We start from the raw sequence: 21654 nt of genomic DNA, 5'->3' as shown, positions 1-21654 counted from the left end.
GATCTTACTAGTCCTTTAATGCTGGAGGCTGCAAATGAGAAAGGAACAGTGGAAAAAACCCTAGTCAGACACTGCTCACTCTCCCTTTCAACATCCTCTCTCTGCCACTGTGTGACACAGGATACTGGGCAAGATGGACCTATGGTCTGATCCGATAAATGACAGTTCTTATGTAAGAAATACTGGCATAGGATTACTCGTGTACTGTCATTCTACCCTGCTGCTGTACTTGGGCAGTGTAAGCACCAGGATTCAAGCTGTCCACTCATCCTTGTGAGTTCACAGAGATGGAAAAAATGGGTCCCCCCCACCACCTTTCCTCCTCTTGTGCAGCTTGCAAGAAGACTGCCCCTATATTTTTAAGCACACAAAGACCATTCCCAGTGGAAGGCAATATGAAATAAAAGGTTGTTGCTAACTGCCAAATCTCTCCTGTGCTTCACCAGTCAGTAATGAAGCTATTTTTGATTAAATACATTTAAGTTTCTCTTCAGTCTGTCATGCTTCTGACTGCTGCAAGACACTATGTTTAGACACACATATTAATACCCACCAGCTGCTACTACAAGATTCCTTCAGCTGCAGATTAATAAATTCCAGGACTGCTCCAATTACTTCTTTTTAAGTTTGTTTGCCCAACATATTCACATCTCCTGCATGTATTTTAAATAAATATTTAAAAATACTGTCTAAACTGAACCCTAAAGGAGATTCTACCGGTACCCTGCTCCACAGAAGCCTGAGAAATCACTTTATCCGTATTTGGTAGGCCATCGGGGGGGCTACAGTCCCTCAAGCCACAATGCCCTTCTTGAGAAGCACAGCTCAGGAAAGTCTGTGGAATACAGTCTGTCAGTCACCCCAGCCATAACATGAATGCTCGCTGTAGCTTGTGCTATCATTTCACCTTTGCAAATATTGGTTTGTGTTAAGAGCTCCTCGCTTTCCGTGCAGTTTCCCCCACCGTCCTAAGTACCCTTAGCCTGACTTAGCAGCTGCTTCTACAGAGAGGTTTCACAAATCTCATCTCCTCAGCTAGGTGATGCTCCTGCCCTGACTTTTATGTCCCCCTCTCCTTTCACCAGTCCTACCACTCTATTAATTCCCTCACTTCTCCACTGGTTCCCCCACCTCCAGCAGCCCACTCTTTCCTTCATTCATGTATATCAACTCTCTTTGCCACTTGCACTCTCTGATGCTGACCTGTAGCAAACACAGGAAATTGGAAGAGTGAGGTACTAACAAGCAACTGCAGTGGTACAATATGCCCATCATGCACAGACTGAGGTATGCTCAGGAAGCCCATACTCTGAAAGCAGTGTCCCAGTTGTAGCATCAATTTCTTGCAGAACAATTTCTTTTGATCAATAACTAAGCTTTTAACTCTGATTTGCTCAGAGCCTCCAAGTGCATGTGAGGACTTAAGGATTCTCTTGATTTAGGAATTAAATAACCCTGTCAACTGCTGAGCACTTAAAGAAGTTGAATTCTGTGCTTATCCTGACTGAATGGACTCATGCCATCCAAATAAGCACTCAGAATTACCAATATTTGTTTGCTAGGGACTCATCTAGAAGAAAAAATGAAGCCTCAATAAAGAGCAGTCCCATAGGACAAGTCATAAAGTCACTAAGAAAATTTAGAGATGGCTACAATGTTTTGTCCTAAACTTATTTTTGATCAAAATAAAAATGATTATAAATAATAATTTAAAAACTCTGCAAAACCATTACATTTTTTGTTTTGAAATTTTCTGCTATTTTGGCAAAGACACTCCAAAACTAAAAATCCTTAGTATTTTCTTTTTCTGTTGCTTTTTTCCCCATTTTCCCCACCAAAGAAGGGGAAAGGGAGTAAAAATAAAAGTGGAAGAAAAAGAAAATCTGAAAAAAAAAACAGGTTTTAAAAGCCTAACACTTAAAATTTTTGTGAGGGAGGAAAAGATTACTTTAAACTTTAACAAGTTTTCTTTGCAACATGTAAAAATAGTTAAAATGTTCAAAATGTATTACAAAATATATCAGTCTTCAATGAGCAAGAATCCCAACACAGAAAGACTGAATTGTCTTACAAAGACAATGTCATGCTAAGAGTTAGATACTTGCAATGGAGAGAGCTTAGACTAGTGATTTTCAGCGAGGGTGCTGTGGCACCCTGCCATGCTGAGAGATCTTTTTAAGGGTGCTACTCCATGTTAGTATTGTTAAGTGTGCAAACAGATACCCATGATTCACAAGATAAATTCAAGAGATTTCAAGTAAGAATCCATAGTGTCAAAAACATTCTGACCCGCTGTGATTTTTTTGAGTGGCATTTAGGTACCATCCCACCTCCACTCTGGATCTCAACCAACCTTAGGCAGAAGCCTAAGTTTAAGGCATCTAGAAATCTTTGCAGTCCAATGTGTGGGTACTACATGAATTTAGACACCTAAGGGACTTGGAGGCCACCAAAGCAGGAGTTTCCTAGATAGCTTTTTGTGCCTTAGGCTATAAATAGATTTGGCCCAGAAGAAAGACTTTTGTCTTAGGATTCTGCAGACATACAGGCCCACTGCCCCACTTCAAGTCCCTCTGAAATATATGGGATAAAATATGAAAACACTTTTTCCTGGGACATGGCTGTGGACGTCTGAATGTTATTGGCCTTTTTCCTAGTACCATCTGACCAAACTGTGGTAGAGAATCAGCAATGCATCATGGAAGGGTGATGTGTAAATGACTGTACCGTGCCTATTTTGAACTGGGTCAAACGCTGAGACAGTCAGGTCCACATCAAGTGACAGTCTATTTACAGTGTTAGGCACCTATATTTTGCCCAAGTCACGTTTAGGAGCTTAATTTACCCGTCTTGATCTATTCCAAATTGATTCTGGAGTCCATTTGAGAATAAGTCTGAAAAGCAGCATAATCCAAATGGGCAGGGCACTGAGCTGAAATTCATGAAATCTGGATTATGGACCACAGACCATCTCAATTATCTAGACGAAGTCACTTCTCCTCTCTATCCCAGTCCCCTTCTCTTCCTAGGATTCGTCTGTCTTTCCTATTTAGATAGCAAGCTGTTCAGAACTGGACTGAAGACTGTTTCTTTTTTATGTGTATGCCCAGTGCCTAGAACAAAGGGGCTCTGGTGCCTCCAAAAGCTAGCATTATGCAAATAATGATCAAAATTAAATTGTTATATGTCAAGGCAACAAGAAGATGAAAAATATATGAGATTTGAAATGTATACACATATATAGACAGCTATTGAGTTTCCTCCAATTCTTGCTAGTCTGTATATGTATCAAAACCATTTCATCTGCAAAGGTTTGTTCCATCACTATACTATGAAATTCTAGTTAAGAAAGGAAAGAAGTAAAACTAAAGAAATAGCTCATGGTATTTACTGTAAAATAAAGAAGTATGTTGTACAGATTCAATGTTCTTAGTCTTTCTATTGATTGATTTCTACCTGAATTAAAGATGTTTATTTTATTATTAACCAAAGGACATAGCAAAATGTTCCAGGAGTGAAACAGATGGCATCTCTTTCTATTATTTTATAAATTATAATTGATTTACTGGCATCAATAATAAAACAGAAGGCTTACCAGAAAACTCAAATGTAATATAAAAAATATTTCAATGACTCACATTAATTACTAAAAAAATCATAAACATCATTTAAAAATATTATTTAATATAATTTAATATTATTTAACAAGCACTATTGACAGTTTGTATTTTGGGAAAACACTGCATTTCCATTTTTTGCTCTTAAATCTCTGTCAGCTAATATTGTAACTGAAATTCTAGGCAATGTCATGATATGTTTCTTCATAAATCACCCTATCAAAATTACTGGAATGCTAATAAAGCTGAATTCTGAAGGACCCCAAACTGATATTCTAGGGGTTTTGAGATTCACTGTCTAAACAAATAAAACTTGCTGGAGAAATGCATTGATTTCTCTTTAATGCAGTCTTAAAAATTTGCCAAGCATATTGTCAGTAACTTAAACAAATAAACACACTATATTTAGACAAGTTAAAGGATGTTACTTGATAACGATACCTTGACAGGGGAAAAATAGGGTTTCACATTCTCCAGCATAAGAATCACACTGTTCCTCTATAGCTGTGAATAGAATTTGTAGGCCTATAGCAACTCCAACTGAATTAATGGGAGACTTCATGAAGATTTGAGCACATGGGATGAAAAGGTGTTTCTCTTCATCATAGGTCCCTCCAGCATTATTCACTTGTTCACCACTCTCTCCTGTCTCATGTCTGGGAAGGGAAATGGACATATCCTGAAATGGCCTAAGACTTTTCCCTCTGATCAAATTCAATGGGTCATTGTACGCAACTGTCCTTCTGTGTGCAAGGCTGCTCCTGGAAGATTCCTTCCTCTCTCCAAACTTCTTCAATGTATGCAAACAGCTAGAAGGAGTTGGTGGGAACCCAGAGCTGCTGGGTCAACAAAACAGAGTAAACACGCAGCAGGGTACCTCAAACAGGAGCTTCTCCTAGCTTATTCTTTTCATGGTGAGATCAGCTTTTGGACACGGAACCTAGCTGAAGCTAAGCTGGGACAAAACTAAGGCAATGCCAGAGGGAAGAGATCTGACGATTCTTTTGTGACCACAATTACTAAAAGCATCTGCCTTCAGATTGCTAAATGAGTTATCAGTCATAAGGATTACTTTCACACTCAGACCCCCAGTTAACCATAGTGGCAAAAGAAAAACTTTTGTGCACAGCTGTCCAGAAGATGCTTCCCACTGCACTGGCCACTAGTGTGGCAATGGCTCTCCATGCAGTTTCAACCCCCAAGCAGTTGCTACTGCCTACAGTCAGGGATGATAAATGCTATGAGAAAGTTCTAGTAAGTAGAAAAAGCAGTAGCCCACAGGCTCAGTTATATAGATCACAGGAAGAGTAAAACCCCAACATGTTGCCTTATGTCTTGGTTCCAGATTGAACAAGAATCCTGTACAAGGCTGCCATCTTGATTTTCAAAGGCAGGCACACAATAGGTCCTAACTATTTGCAAGACCATCTCTCCCTGTATGACTGTTTTTCAAAAATCAATATACCAGGAAGGCAACAGAGAGCAAGAGTCAGAATCCTCAAAGGAACAGATCAAATATTGCACCAGGATGAGGACTCACCCCTGCTCAAAACAAGATAAACTTATCAGATGGAGTAAGAACTGACATCAAACTCAGAAATAAGTGTAAACCTACCTCTGACCAAGTTTCCCAACAATAATTCCAGACTCTCACATGAGCTATATTATTCTATCTATAAAAACAAATAATCAACTGACAAATTGTTATTACTTTAGATCGTGGAAGTTGCTCAGCTAGTATTCAATGATGGGTGCTAAGTCTGATCAGAGATACCCAAGCTGCACCCATTGCATGGCACTGAAGTGATGACCCTCCGAAGTTCAACGTATTGACATGAGTTACACAGAACCACGTAATATAATTGTTAGCATACCATAGTGCTCTGCTGTCACTCATGAGGCAGCTCAGAAGTGCTGTTCTGAACAACAGCGTAAAATACTATTAAGTGACACTGTTTCACTCAGTGCTGTGACATAATGACCCAAGGATCTCATGTAGTGCAGTTTATAAATGCTGTGCTGGATCATTACTGCAGCATGATCCAGCCAAATCACCCAGACCTGCATATGTGGGATTCAGATATTCTAGTGATGGGATTAGTACAAAATCCTAAAATAGGCTGAACATAACATCTCACAAGCAGCTTAGGAAGTCTGAGAAAGGACCAGAGAGAGCAACAACAAGATACTTACTCTACTGTCTCATCCCAGTCACACCACAGTTTCTGCCCTATTGCTTCCATATCCAACTTAAATTGCCCAAGGCAATACTGCTGGATCAGCTGGCTGTAGCTTGCTTCATGGCATGCGGTGACTACAATAAAGTGATGGGCTGAAACAGAGAAAAGGAACAAGGTTAGGTAGGGTTAGGTTATTTTTGGATTTTTGTTTTACTGTCACAGATAACGTTGTTATCAAAATCCTTTCTTCTCCTTCTTCCCTCCATTGCAGCATTTGCTTTCCTACATGGGTTACAACACCACAGTCTAATGCTCACCCTGTGTAAGGGTCAGGCTTATTCAAAAAACTTTTCTGTGTCCATTTTTCTGTGGAGTGCTGCTAACCCTACAGTTCTGAGAGGAATCCTCCTGTATCACAGCCATTACAGAAGAGGAGTGTCCTCTACCACCATGCAATACTCTAGAAAATAATGCCAAAATTTACTGTGAACAAATTAGAGTTTTAGTTGGCTCTCCTGTCCAAGAAAACTAGTTAGAGGAGGAGACAGGTTTTGGAAGACAAGAGCTCCACCTGTACATGCATCCTAAGTAGTTATAGTCTATCGTTAGGTTGGAAAGAGAAGCTCTACAGCACCATATTTCCTATGTTAGGAGATGAGATATAGAAACAGTTCTTTAGGTCTACAAAAGCAGGCAGCAGAACATAAGTAATTACCAAACAAGAGTAGACGAGTACTTCACCTAGTCCACTAATCTTTTCCTGGCACTAAACCAGTGGTGCTCAACCTTCTGGCTATAAAGTCTGTAGACTGGATCCAGCCTGGGGATCGGCCCAGGGATGGGCCACAAATGCAAACTAGTGCATCAACATGACTCTGCACGCTACATCCAGCCATGGAGCAACCCCCCGCACTGATCTGGGCCTGCACATTGGATCTAGCCACAGAGAAATCCTGAAGAATGGCACCATCTAGCACATGGGACTATGTTATCCAAACCGCAGGGCTCTCTGCTGGTCTGGAAATTTAGTGACTTGGGAGTGGCAACAGCACTAATTGCTGCTGGTCTGGAAGCCATGGAAATTAATATTGCTACTGCTACTCCACCACCAAATTTCCAGACCCAGGGGAAGTTCTGCAGGATGGATGACAGTCCTGTGGACCATGGGCTGAGCAGCACTGCACTAAACTATTCAAAGAAAGTCCTGATTATCTCCTGTAAGGCAGCCAGTGTTGCAATAGTATACTATTGTAGTAAAAGTCCAGCTGGGGAGGAATGTAAGCAACAACACATCAGTACCGATACCCCTTTGGAATGTTCATCCTGCTCATTTTATAACAGCAACAGATGACATTATAACTTATATTGGTATGTCTCATCCCAGTTTAAACCTGGTCATGTTTGCAGTTTGCCTCCAGAATAGCATGTAGCAGGGAGGACTCAGGCAATGCGTACAGTAGTTCTTTAAATCAATGTGAATGTGACAATTATGGTGAAGGAACCTTGTTCTATCTTTTGGAGGACACCCTGGATTCATGCCTCGTGGAAAGGGTTGCTGGCTATGAAAGCTTGGACAGAGTCTCTTGCACAAAAATGCAAGACAGTGACTGGGGCAAGACTGGGTTGTGGTAACAAGCCTGTCACAAAAAATATCAAACTCCACTAATGGCTTGCAACCCATTAGTAAGAGAGAGGAGCCTGCAGTACCCAACACCATACCCATACCATAAAATACTTAGCGATGGTTAAAATTGTTGGCAGAGACCTGACACACTCATCATGTGCATCTTCAAGCTAAGGAAGTGGGCAAAAAAGGCTAACCCGGTGTAACTAAAGAAGGTAAGGAAACTATGTATACGTTTCAATTGAACTAGCAACTAAAGAAGACGGAAGACTAAATATACACTTCAAGCAAAACCTGTAAAAGGTGCACTGAATACAGGAAAAATGTCCTGTATGCAATATCCTCATATTTTTCAAAACAGGCATCCAATATCAAAAGTGTTAAAAATGTCTCTATCATTCAATGTATGTCTGGAGTTTTGTAAACAGACCATCACTGGTACAAACTATTGCAAATTTGCCCCATTGATAAACAAATACCCAAAGACAGGTCCGGTAACCAATGCCTCCAAGCAATCTGTTTCACCACTCAAGTCCCATCACATTTAATTGACCAAGAACTTCAGGGCTACAAGAAATACAAGTCTTCACACCTAAACAAATCCAAAAACAGGAGCCAGGCAATTTAACAACTTTTCCTCCCTGTTTTGTTTGAACTTTAACTGGCCAACCATCAAGAAAAAATGCTTTGAAGCTATACAATTAAATAGTATAAGAAGCAAAACAGAACTGCCAGCAAGGTGCACAGTCCAGGAACGATCAGGAAGCCATACTGCACAGCGCCCACAAGTAGAGGCTGCTTCCCTGCCTGCATTAATGAGAAAACACTACTGCAGCTAAATATGTACTGGGACTTTCTGTAACAGCTGATTCTATATTGAAAGAGTGTTTTTCTGTCACTTAGTTTTATAGCTTGGTGGTAATTATTAAAGCAAGCCTTTCTGCTTTTAATCAACTGAGTGTTGTGTCAATTCTTAAAGCGCTAGGTTTAAAAATCTGTTTTTAAGTGCAAGAGAGTTGTCTACACTGCAGTGACTGCAGCTAGTGAGAGATTTAGACTAGATAGCTCAGGTCCTGCTTGCAATGTAGCCACAGTCTCATGGAGCTCAGCACAGACTAGCTACCTCTGGATATACAGTTTCTTGGTAGGTTGTGCAGGACTCTCAATGTCACCATGGCTAAGCTACCAGCAATATTCAAGCAAACAGGGCTCGTGGTAGAGGTGATATCTTTTATTAGACCAACAAGACTTTTGCAAAAAAATTTCTTTACTTGCAAGCTTTCAGGCACAAACACCCTTCATCAGGCATCAGAGAAAAAACGGTAAAAGTTCTGGGTAGAAAAGAATATTTCATAGGATTAGAATTTTTTTTTTTTGCAAAAATCTTGTTGGTCTAATAAAAGGTAATCAATCACCTTTACCACGAGCCCTGATTGCTTTCTCCTCTAGACCAGAAATTCTCAAACTTTTTTTTTCATGGACCACTTGAAAATTGCTGAAGGTCTTGGCAGACCACTTAATAAACTTTTTTTGTTCTACAAATCAAAGCACACAACTCATATTTTACTATTAGTAGTCTTACCTTTCTAATGCGATGGATGTGCCTGTTTTTTTTAGCAAAGTTCTGGGAATTCAGGTTGAATGTTTGTCAGCTTTAGCCTTTGGTCACCTTTCTGCGGACCACCTGAATGGAGCTTGTGAACCAGTGGTGGTGTGTGGACCACAGTTTGAGAACCTCTACTCTAGATGAATACGGCTACAACCTGGATACCTGACACATGGAAGGTATCACATTTTAGCCAATTTTTAAAATGAAATCTTCATAATTTCCCAAGGAGGAAGCAACTTTGACCACCTGAAACCTGAGATGCTGCTCCTGCCTTTGTTCAAGGTAATTTGCATCATCACAGAGCCTCACGAGAGCTGAAAGACACCTTACTAGCTAAGAACTGCTTGCCCAGAGGAGTATTCCATCTATCGACTCCTCTGTGCAATCCTATGAAAGATGAGTTTTCATTTCTCATGACCCCGGAGAACTTTTACAATCTTTTCTCCAATGGCAGATGAAGGGTGTTTGTGCCTGAAAGCTTGCAATTAAAGAATTTTTTTTGCAAACTTTAGTTCGTCTAATAAAAGCTATCACCTCTACCATGAGTCCCAATTGCTTTTTCCTCTAGACCGATATGGCTACAACCTGGATACCTAAGCTAGCTATTATAAAGCTAGCTCAGGTATGTCTGTGTGAATTGCAGTGCTGCTTGCATGTAGCATAAACATACCTATAGAAGTTAGCTTTAAAAATAGACTGACTTGGTTAACACCCATATAAAAAAGATACATTGAATCAGTGGTACGCTGACACACGCAGGCTTTGTCCACCATACAGTACAGACAGCAATCCCATTTGTCCTGGCTTTATGATCAAATAATACTGCCCCCCCTCCCACCCCTGCCCCCCCAAGCTGAGGTCTGCCTAGCTATGGAGGTCCACACAGTGGGGGGTTTCAACTGTGCCTACCAGCTGGGCTGGCTAACCAGCTGGCCAGCTAGGCTGCACAGTCCCCCCTTCCCCACCCCCCCACCACTCAGAGACAGCAACTCATGGTGGGGGGGGGAGGGAACAGCAGTGGGGGAAAGGCCTCCATCACACAGCTGCCCTGCTGGGCAGGCCCCATTTTTGGGGGGTGGTCTGGGGCTATGGTGTGGGGCGCCATTCCCCTCCTACCACTACTAGGAGGCAGTGAGCCTGGGGTGGGCGGGAGGGGGATCGGCATCTGCCGGGCAGCCAGTCACAGATAGCTCCCGCTCAGCTAGGCTTGGCTGCCCTCAGCAACCTTCTGGCCTCAGCCACTGCAGGCAAACGCCTGCCTCCCCCAACTGAAGGGTGAACGCAAGTCCCACTCGCGTTCAATCTACAGAGCTTACAGAAAGCCGTGTAGATCGGATCTATTCTGCCTCGGACTTTTTGAATGTCTGTACTTAGCCCGAGTGTTTGTCAGTAAACAAGTCCTGAGCCCTCCCTGAAGAAAATTAAGCAGTAGCAATGGCAGCAACAAAGCTGTTTTCAGGAGAGAGTGATGCCGATAAAGATATAAAGCTCTTTTTCATTGTCACATGCTAGGAAACAGCATGCAACAACAGATGTGGAAGATTAGTAGAGATCATATTTCACAAGCGAAAGGGGGAAAGTCCATAGAAATCCAAGGAAAGGCTCCCGCTGACTTCAGCACCCATGCTCTGATTGCCCTACCATATGTATGCATTTGTAAAAGGCTGCATATTCACAACAATCATTTCTAATGGCTTGTTGGAGCCTACCGTTATTTACTCTGGGTCTGAATAACGGCGCTCTCATGAGACCCTGAACTGATAGAGGCCTCCGAGCACCACTGAAATATAAATACTAAGTACTAGCAGCAGTAGAATAATATTGCGTATCTGAACTTTTTGGAAGAGTTAGAGTGTTACATGTGAAATGTCCTGCAGTGTTACAGCGCATATGGCACAAACACATGGATTTAGCTCCACAATATGTTAGAATACATTTTCTGCTGAATAATGGATATCAGTGAGGTTTAATGGAGGCTGGAGCCACATAGCAAGAAAAGCACAGGGGTACTGGAATACAGCTTGCATGCGGACTGAGGAGAAACGTCAGATGGAAAAGGGTGATGTAATGAAGATCAAGTGGACACAAGTTGGTAACACTCAGAAGTACTGTAACCTGATGAATAAAGAGGTGGGGAAATCAGGCATTACGGCTGGAGAATGAACAGAGTAAAGGAATGGGGGGAAAATGAAGGGTACAGGGTGAGCCTGACTTTGCCACATGGTGCTGACCTTTTTTAAACTCGATGGGCATGCTTGGAGATGAGTCTCCTGGGATCTTCCTACCTCAGGCTGAATAGAGGAAGAACACATCACAGACCACCACTCTGGTTATTCTGTAAAAAGGTGGAGCTGCCTGTCTCCGAGCCAGGCAATCAGGGTGGGACTGCACAATAACCCATGACATCCCACAAGTCAAGATGTAGTGCTGCTATGTAGACAAACCCCAACAGGTATGGGTGATAAAAACATTTTAAAATCAAATATCTCCTGTTTGGAGTAATTAAGTGCCAGTTGAAGTTACCCGAGGGGAAAAAATGGAGCTGCTACTGCTGGTCTGGGAGCATTCAATAAACAGCTGTATTTGTTCCTTTATTCTGAAAACACTATGAAACAATAATATATTTGACATGTGCAACCACAAGGTGATAGCTCTTGAGATAAACTCATCTTCCTATAAAAAAATTCTGAGGCCATTGCATTTCAGCTTTCTCTGGTAACTGCATGATAAACGCAAATAGGTTGCATGGACAGAGATGAATTTAGCCTGTCCATTAACAAAAGCATCAGTCAGAGCTGTCAATGTAATATGGTAAAAACATACCACATACTCAGCAGTTCTTGCACAGGCAGAGGGCAACACAAAATCTTCAGGCTAAAGGGAAGGGAGGCAGGCTGGGAAGAAAGAGATTTTGTTTGGTGGGGAGCTGTAAAGAAAAGGCATGTAAGAAGAGCGAAAAGGGCAGCAGGAGAAGAGGAATAAGACAAAGCGATTGGACAAGTAGCTGGATGAGCAAGAAAAGGGGAACAAAAGAAGGAAGAAATGAAGAGGCAAAAAGAAGAAACAAGTGTTAGCACCATGTATAATTCAAAAAGAAAGCGAGGAAGATGACTCAACTTCATAATTTAGGAAATATACTATGCAAGAACAATACAACAAGGAAGACTAAATAGGAAGCAGAAGTAAGCTAAAACACCGGCAATGAGGTCAATGTAAGCAAAAGGATGGTGTGAATAATTGTAAAAAATAAATGTTTATCAGTGTAAAAGGCAGAGGTTTAGTATACCATAAAAAGCCCCAAAAAACCAGCAGGGAAAGGCAAGTTTTTTCAGGGTAGTTTAGTGCTAGTTACTGAAGCTGGGGAGCACTAGATATTTGGTTCTCCTAGAGCAGTGTGCTTGTAAAGCAACATCTGCCTTGGGGAAAAGGTGGAGAAAGGAAGAATGAGAAAAACTAGAAAGAAAATAATGTTGGGGCAGACTGGAAGAACACTGAGAGCCAGAAGCATAAAACCAACAAGGAAAAAATGCACCTTAGATTCTGGTATTGATAAAAATGTGCATCTTGTACTCAGTTAGAAGGAGAATTTGTAACATTTAACTAGTAGGTTGTTATACATCATTAGAAACAAATCTATTTATAGTACAAGACTGAATACAGCTGTTGGCAAATAGACAAAAATATACGGCATATATGTAAGTATACAGATTCTATAGTCCAACGGTTCTCTACCTTTTTAGACTCAAGGCACCCCTCAGAAAATGACAGCTCTTCATTTTTCTGTACCAAAATAAAAATGAGTAACAACAACAGAGCAATTTTTCTGCTGCAAAGAACTCAGAAAGCCCACAATAAGTCACAGTGTTTTTAACACTGTGGTTTCCTATTTGAAATCTCTGGGTTTATAAACCATGTTTGCACACCTAACAGTGCTAACATTGTGTGGCACCATTGAAAAGATCTCAACGCACCCTGAGGGGCCGGGGGCCCCCGGTTGAGAATCACCATGTTAGTCACACCCAAGTGTGTAAGTAAACAACCTTGCTCTCATGTAGAGGACTTCAAGGTATCGTATTCTGCAGATCCACTACCCAGGACAGCAAGTTTTGTTTTTTTCTTTTTTATACGGCCTTTACAATATTGTCAACCTTTGACCATTTTTTTCCCTCCCAAAGGTTGCACTTTTAGCTCCAGAAAATGTATGATTGTTACCACTGCAGCAGCCCACATGCTACTTGCTGGAGCTTGTTTTCGTAACCCTAACAAATAGTTGTTAGCCTATTGTAACTGTGGTTCTCCGAGATGCATTGTTCAATGTATTCCATTTCTGGTGCGGGTGGATGAACCTAAATCTTTGTGAACAGCCGTGCATGCGGCCTGAATGCCCTCTGGTGCCTCTCAGCCAACAGCATGAAGGGCAGGGCAGCTGTTACTGGTCTCTTGTTTCTTTAATAGACTCTAGAAGCTCAGAAGGAGAGCAGGTCATGGATTACAGGCAGAAGGACAGTGATCTCTTTCACAGTCATCGTCACTGGAGGGGTGGGAGGGGGAACAAGTATATTCTTACTTGACAGGACTCTCCTCAAATAGCAGCTGCTACTGCTGTGGCTGCTCCCATAGCAGTGCAGGTTTGGGCTGCTGAAGCTAAGAAACAGGCAGCGGTACATGGTTTCCTGGGAGCCCTTGCTGGGGCCCCATTCTCTTCCCACCCCCATGGGCCCCTCCCATGGCAAAGCTTTCACTGGAAGGCACCTTCCACTCCCCCCATCAACAGACACTGCTGGGAGCAAGGGCTGGGCAGCGCAGAGCTGCACCTGCCATGACAACGACTTCTGGTGGGAGAGGGCCTTCTATGTCAGTACCTGTGTCCCACTTGCTCTCCCTAGTTATAGACTAACTACTAGTGGAAAATAAGCCTCTAAACCTCAATTACTGCCAAGTAACCAACCATTCTTTCTTCTTCCAACATCTGTCCATGTATTCTCCTTTCCTACTTCTGTGAATCTGTGTTACTCACAAGTGGTAAATCATGCCCTGGGGGTTGCAGCTCAGTATCTAGTGAAACTGTGATTGCAAGAGAACTGTACAGAAGTGGGCATCAGAATTGGAGCCCTCTACCAATGAGTAACACTGGCTTAAGGTGTGAACTCATCTCCTGGGAGCTACTGTGCAAGTGTTCATCTCTCAGACATGAGTCATCAATGTGATGAAGTGATCAGTAAAGCTAACTGCACTCTATCATGCATTAGCAGATGTATGATGAACAGGTCCAGGGAGGCGATACTTCCCCTCTATGTGGCACTGATCAGGCTGCAGTTGGAGTACTGCATCCAGTTTTGGGTGCCGCACTTCAAGAGGGATGTGGACAACCTAAAGAGGGTTCAGAGGAGGGCCACTCATATGGTTAGGGGCCTGCAGGCAAGGCCCTACAAGGAGAAATTGAGGGACCTGGATCTCTTCAGCCACGAGAGAAGGCTGAGAGGTGATCTTGTGGCTGCCTACAAATTCATCAGGGGGGCGGGGGGATGTGGAAGTGGAAGCCACAGGTGAGGTGGTATCATGCAGAATACTGATCACAAGTGTTTCTGTGCCTTCTCCTGGGGAGCAGTCTCCTCATTCAAGAATCAGGGCTCATATACCAGTGAGTGAGGTAGGTATACTAGCAACATCAAATTCCATTGGAAGACTGTTTTACATGTATATTTGATATATATTTTTAAATGAAAATAAATAGCTGTTGCAATGTTACTGGCATTCCTTTCAGCAAGACTTACAGTAAAAAGGTTCCATGTGCACTTTTGATTGGCAGAGCTTTTATTTCATCCACATTTAGATTCAGATGAAAATGAAAGGCAAAACTCATCCAAAACCTCACTTTGCTTCATTTTGGGAGGTAGGCTGAAGCTATAGGCATCTGATATCTTTTCACATAAGAGATTCGTGGTTTCAACTAGGGAGGTAAGTTTATAAACTGTGACAAACTTTAAGAACTTGTGATAGAGTTAAGTCTTGCAACAAGATGAGAACCTAGGTGAGTTTTTCCTGCTTTTGGATTTCATTGCAGAAAGCATCACACAGCTCCATCCAGCTGACACACAAGTCTCAGGGCACATATAAAAGTCATCTGGGCAAATCTGCAAATACTAGAAAGGCATGGCGGTACCTTTCTACTTAAAAGGATCAGCTTGTGGAGGCTATAAGGAGCTACAGTGAAGAAGTAAGCCCAGTAACCTATCTTGAGCTTGACCCATGCAAGGGTGTGTGAACTTTCTATAAAAAGTCTTCCTACTCCTGGCTACTGAAAAGCTCAGTTCACTCTAGCTGCAGCCTACATGGAACCTAGTTCATTTAAGCACTTCAGTGTCCTTCAAAACTGGAAGTGGGAATCACTTAAAGTTTGCACTGCAAGAACTGGATGCTTTGCTATTTTCAGGATTTGAACATAAGCCAAGGGTCTGAAGCAATGGGAACCTTTGCCAAGAAAATGCATACCAGCATTTATGAATGAATGAATGAATATTTTATACAAAGGTGTGGTGGTCAGATTATTTCTTAATAACTTGTTCTAACCGCTAGGGACAAATCTTGCTTTTAAAACAACCATGTTTGTGTATCAGTACATTCTTTTTCAAGGAAAAGGAAGCCAAACAATGACTTAACTTGGCTCAGAACTTTATAAAACATATATTCAACCATGTTTTAAAGCAATCATGATGGTCATGCAGTCATCCAGCAGTTCCTGCATCTAGCCCATAAGAGTTGGTTATGCTACAGATGCCATTTTAGGAAAGCACCCAGTCTTGATTTAAACACTTTTACATTTAAATTAATATCCAACTCCCACTTCAAATTGCTCTAGTGGAACACTGAACTCTCTTACTGATATTGTGCACATCTTGTAGGAACAAAGGATAAACTCTGCTAGTGAAGTGGAGAGTCATAGCCCCTAATCATGCCCATTCTTTTGCAGTTCACTAAGTCCTACTAAGTGAAAAGTAAACATTACTCTCCATATATTTGTGGTTATAACATAACATTTTAACAAGCTAAAGGGAAATGCCCATGGGAACCCCTTCTAAAATTATACAAATCTCACTGATCAGATGAACAGCTTTGGCTCTTTGCTAGGAATGAAGCAATACTAACACTGCACAACTTTGATTTAAGGATTATAGGCAATTTCCTTCCACCACCCACATCCAAGCTATTCCAAAAAAATCCGGTCTGAATTTTGAAGGTGCTAAACAATTGTTGCTCCCTTTATCTTAATTGGGATTTAGGGGAGCTGGGCCCAGCACACATGAAATTCAGGCCATTAAGGAGTTTCCCAGACATCATTCAGAGATCTTACAGAAAACAACGGGAGAGATGCTTTGTTCTGTGCAGCGAACAGCAGAGATAGCCCTATGCTATATAATTTGAACCCAGTCTTTTAAATCACAATGTAATTCTAGCTAGTGTTTTGGGTTGGCTCACTATAACAATGAAAGCTCCTTTGTAAATTCATACCCAAACTCAGCTTCTGAAGCCTCACCCCAAATTTCCAGGTGGTTACAGAGTGAGATTCTTGTTCAGATCCTTTTCCAGTAACAAAATGCCATTTTGTCCTAAGCTCAGACTGAGTTACAGGACACAGTACACAGATTCAGCCTTTTGCTTATTTCTAACAGAACTCTGCATCCTTTAGCCTGGGACCATGAAGAAGACTCTGCACTGTGTCCCCAACAAGCAGTATGGACCACGCAGAAGCTGGCCAGGGCAAGTGGTATTAAATGAGCCTCCTCCTTCATCCTGTGGTGGTCTAATAGCAGTCTCCCCACTGATTTTACTGGGCTTTGAATCAGGCCATCACTGCCCTCGGAAAGGCCCTTTAAGCTGTTTGCTTTCTACTTTGATAAAACAGACATTGCCAGCTTGAACCTTTTACATCCCAGCTAAACATCAAATCCTTGAACCTTATTCTGTAGGCAAAATGCACAATAGATTAGTTCCTTTTATCAGGTCCTGGTGAAGCCACATGAGGAAAGGTCTGAGACAACCTATCTCCACAGGTGTATTTGGAACTGATGACCTACCCTGCTAGGGTTGTCTCTATGAGAAGATTTAATCTCCTAGTCTGAGCTTTGGGAGATCTGAGGTGCTTCAGCAATTACTAAGAGTCAGCTGTATCTAGGATTCAGATCCTCTTGACTACCAGAAAAATCAGTCTGCTGAAAGCTCAAAGTAGACATTGGACCCAAAAGCATGTCTTATTATCTAAGCCAGGCATGTCAAACTCATCCAGCCCTGCAACTGGAAGAGGGGCACTGGGTTGGTCTGTGCCTGGGGTGCCAGGTCCAGCCTGCATGCCACAGGCAACAAATGGGGCTGGGACCAGGTTGGTCAGAGACCCATGAGCTGTTTGTTTGAAAACCATGATTTAAGTTAAGACTGAGGTCTTGTCTAAATAAGAAAGTTGGACAGATGTAATGTAGCTAAACTGGTAGAAGTTCATGTAGATACATGCTCTTATTCCACTGCACAAGTAGCTTGTTTCTATTTAGATTCAACTTGTTCCAAGGTGATTTAAGGTAAACCTAAAAGCCACTCAAATTGACAAGTGTCAGCAGAGGCCTGTACCAGTCAGAACAAGCTGGTTTCAATTCATACCTTTAGTTAAAACCCACGCACCTTTCCCAAGTAGAAAAGGTCTGATTGGCAGCACTTGAGCTGTTTTCTTTCTTTCCCTGCTTCAACTGGCTGATAAACTGCTAATAAACATTTCTCATGCATTTGCGATCCATGCAGAAAACTGGATCTAGCTGAGTCCCAAAGCCTGCTGATGCCAATGGAAGCCCTCAGACCAAGGTATTATTGATGATCATCCTAGTTAAATAGTGCCAACTGTGCAAGTCTCACATTTTTTACAGAGCTGGAGCACATTTGGTGTTGAGATTATCACTGCAAACCGAAAATGCCTAATGCTCTCCACAGGCTAAACAGAAATGCCAATGATTTGTCAGTGCAACGCCTTCCAAATCACCATGCCTACTAGTGTTGCCACAGAGCTTCAGCTTTGAGCCTGGAAGGAACACCCAGTTTGTTTCTCCAAGTTTGTAGCTCCAAGCTGAAGCTAGGGGAAGCTTCACTATGTGAACCCTGAAGTCCCTGTGGCTTTAGTGAAGCATACTCCATGAATCAACTAGCTCCCTTCTCAGCTCAGCCAGTTAGGTTTCTTAAAACAAAGCCGAACATTCAAGTGCTTGTACCAGTATATCGCCTATTGGGATCAATCATTGTCTTTTGTTCACCTGGTACAAAAGTACTCTCTGAAGACCATGGTACTTATTTGGTAAAAAATCTCTCACTTTTTACAGTCTGTAACACATGACTGCCCTTCTCAAAGTCAAGATGTGTACAGTTATTGACTGACAGTTCTTCAGGAAAAACCCACTGCAGATTGCAAATTGGGAAAGGTACAAGACCCCTTGTTTTCTGTTCTCGGTGCTGAGCATATTAAGAGTTTATGTTTAGAAATTGAGTGTGCAAGAGTATTGTGAAAGAATATTTTCTAGACACTCCAGGCTGTTTTGGTTCACGTCAGAGGACCTCCTAGTCCTCGGCAGAAAACCAGAGGCCTCTACAGAATACAAAGTAGTCCCTGTGGGGCTAGGGACAGACCTTACACATAAACTGGTTTAAGTGATCAGAAACTGTTTTAAACCTGTAACAGAACAGACATTCAGTGCACATAAACCAGTTTCAAAATGGCCAAAACTGGTTTAAGATAAACCTGGTTGAATGTAGTATCAGACTTAACTGATTTGGCTCAAACCAGTTTATGCAATGTCTGTCCCAGACCCCTTGCTGGTTTAAGATAAACCAGAGACCTCCAGCATCCTGGCATACTCTCTGGACTGGGCTGTCTGCTCTAGCCCAGTCAGGCTGGCCCCACCCCTCTGCTCCCCGGTCAGAGCAGGGACAGGCAGGGGCCGGGGTCTGGCCAGGGTGGGGTTTAATTTCCCCCTCCCTGTCCCACTGGCAGGGACCCAAGCTGGGTCTGCTGGTTGCTCTCCACTCCTGCTGCAGCACCAGGCACCATGGACCCTGAGGCACAGGGGGCAGAGTGGGCAGTTAGTCTCCCCCCTACCCCTGCTGGCAGCCGGGGTAGAGGGGAGACTGGCTCCCTGCAGCAGAAGAAGCCCCTCCTGTCCCCTCTGCAGAAGGACAGAGGGAAGGGGAATAACCTGTCCCTGCCCCCCCCCCCAAGGGGCCCTGCAGAATGGCTGTGACCCCTCCCCCCCAGCCACCGCAGCAGGAGGGGGCAGGGCCCTGGTGGGGGCAGCAGCCCACCATAAGTGTCCAGCAGTGCGAGCTCCTTCCCGGCAGGGGGCCCTGCTACAGAGCCGGCAGGGCTGCAGTGGGCTGCATGCGGCAGCACCGGGGCCCAGAGCCCACCCCCCCCAGTGCCACCACCGTGCCCGCTTTCCTTGCCCTGCAGCATGCCCCCCACCACCAGGAAGGGGCTGCTGCCCCATAACGGTTGCTCCTCCCTCGCCGCTCCAGCAGCTGGCTGGGGGCACAGTCAGACACTGTGGGCTGGGCAGATCTGGCCTGTGGCGGGGCTTTGCCTGGCCCCCAGCCGGTCCCTCAGTCCCGCTGGGCCAAGGCACCACTCGCTGGGCTTGCAGTGGGGCTGGAGCTGCCTTTCTCGGCAGCCTGGCTGCAGCAGTTCCTTTGCTGCTGCTACTGGCCCCAGGCCCACGGTACAGGCAGGGACCAGCGTGTGCAGCCCTGACCCTGCATGCCCACTGGCTCTAGGCTTGCCCGTCTGAGCTGAGCAGTGGCAGAGGGGCAGAAATGGCTGCTCAACGTGAGGGAAAAGACCATCCCCGTCCCACTGCTGGTGCTTCCAGGTGGACTCTGGGAGCCGGCACCAGGGTGCCCTGTGTCTGCCCTGCTGCCACCACTGTCCCGTGGGGCAGCCCAAAGGCAGCGGTGATGCAATGGAGACACAGGGCACAGGGCAGCAAAGGAGCTGCTGCAACTGGGCTGCCGAGAAAGGCAGTTCCACCATGGAGCAGCCCCAGCCCCGCTGCAAGCCCAGAGACTGGCGCCTCAGTCCCGTGGGACTGAGGGACTGCTGGGGGCCAGGCAAAGCCTCTCTGCCAGCCAGATCCACCCAGCCCACAGTGTCTGGCTGTGCCCCCGGCCAGCTACTGGTGCGGCAAGGGGGGAACAACTATGATGGGGCAGGAGCCCCTTCCTGGGGGGGGGGGGGGGGGGGAGGGGCATGCTGCAGGGTGATGAAAGCATCTGCGGTGGTGGTGCTGCGGGGGGAGGGGACGCTCTGGCTCCCTCCAGGCTCCAGTGCTGCCGTGCACAGCCTGCCATAGCTCTGCTGGCCCTGCCGAAAGGGGCTCATACTGCTGGACATTATGATGGGCTGCTGCCCCTCCACTGCAGTGGCCCACGGAGAGGGGTGGGCACAGCTAGCCCATAGGGCCCCTTGTGGGACAGGGATGGGGTTATTCCTCTTCCCTCTGTCCTCCCGCAGAGGGGACAGCAGGGGCCTCTTCCACTGCAGGGAGCCAGTCTCCCCTCTACCCCAGCTGCCAGTAGGGCTAGAGGAGAGACTAACTCCTCTCTCTGCCCCCTGTGCCTCAGAGGCCATGGTGCCCAGTGTTGCAGAAGGAGGAAGGAGCAACTGGCAGACCTGGTCCCTGCCAGTGGGACAGGGAGGGGAGAATTAACCGCTCTCCAGCCAGTTCAGCCTAGGCTGCCCCCCCTTCCCCCAGCTTCCCTGCAGCTGAGGACACGTTCTAGCACCCACTGGTGACTGGTCTGAGCAAATGCAGGCATGTGCCTGCAGGTCTGTTCTGTTACAAACCAGTTCATTCTCTGCAGGTTCAAATAACCTGCAAAGGTTAAATCAATTCAGGCTCTGGCTTTTGGAATGTCTTTCCCTAGCCTGGATGTCCATTTGGGAGCCACTGCTTTAAGGTGAGAAAAAAAATGAGACACTATGACTTTCAGCATAGCATGTTCTTTCACAGTTCTTTCTGCAAGTCCTTTCAGAGCATGTGTGTTCTGCATTTATCATGCCCAAAGCAAGCCAGTCGTTTGGGGTGGGGAAGACACTTAACAGAACAGAGATTTTACTGAAAATGGACAAGAATTAGATTTTATTAGCTGAGCATAAATAGAGGCTACACAGAAGTCCATGCCATTGTGAGAATGCGTTATTTCAGGCTATTTAAAAGTTGAGGTTGTTTTTTCTTTTACATGCATGTGATATCTACTGTCCTTTGCCAGATGACCTCTGGATTCTGTCTATGACACATGAATTCTACAAATGCAGGGACTAACTGCAGGTTTGGGGCCACAAGCTTGGTTGTTCTCCTAAAAAGGAAGCCTGATTTGTGGACAACTCCCACAGAGCTTAATCCAAAACTGTAATCTTACTTTTGCTTGGTTCCCATCAGAGTCAGCCAATGTAAGGCAGCCCATCAGTGATGAGCTGCCAACATTTAACAAGAGACTTCCACAGACACTTTCCCATTGCCAGTCATACATCTCAGCTGTAAGAGATATATGTGCCTACAGGAAAGAGAGAACAGTGGAGGACTAGGGGAATCACTTGTT

The 21654-nt window shown here is 44.2% G+C and overlaps 1 protein-coding gene across 2 annotated transcripts in view; it reads right to left on the bottom strand.

Moving 5' to 3' along the window:
• The window catches only part of RAMP1 (receptor activity modifying protein 1), a 111923-nt gene that overhangs the window by 52425 nt on the left and 37844 nt on the right, over positions 1 to 21654 (bottom strand). For both annotated transcript variants that reach the window (XM_006274372.4, XM_014594274.2), the window contains one exon: positions 5811 to 5949. In XM_006274372.4, the coding sequence (XP_006274434.1) occupies positions 5811 to 5949 (139 nt within the window). The remainder of the gene's footprint in view (positions 1 to 5810; positions 5950 to 21654) is intronic.

Source organism: Alligator mississippiensis, chromosome 4, assembly GCF_030867095.1.
Source record: "Alligator mississippiensis isolate rAllMis1 chromosome 4, rAllMis1, whole genome shotgun sequence".
In the NCBI taxonomy this organism is placed as follows: domain Eukaryota; kingdom Metazoa; phylum Chordata; order Crocodylia; family Alligatoridae; genus Alligator; species Alligator mississippiensis.
The sequence above is the reverse complement of the archived record's forward strand: the minus strand, read 5'-3'. Positions and strand labels throughout refer to the sequence as shown.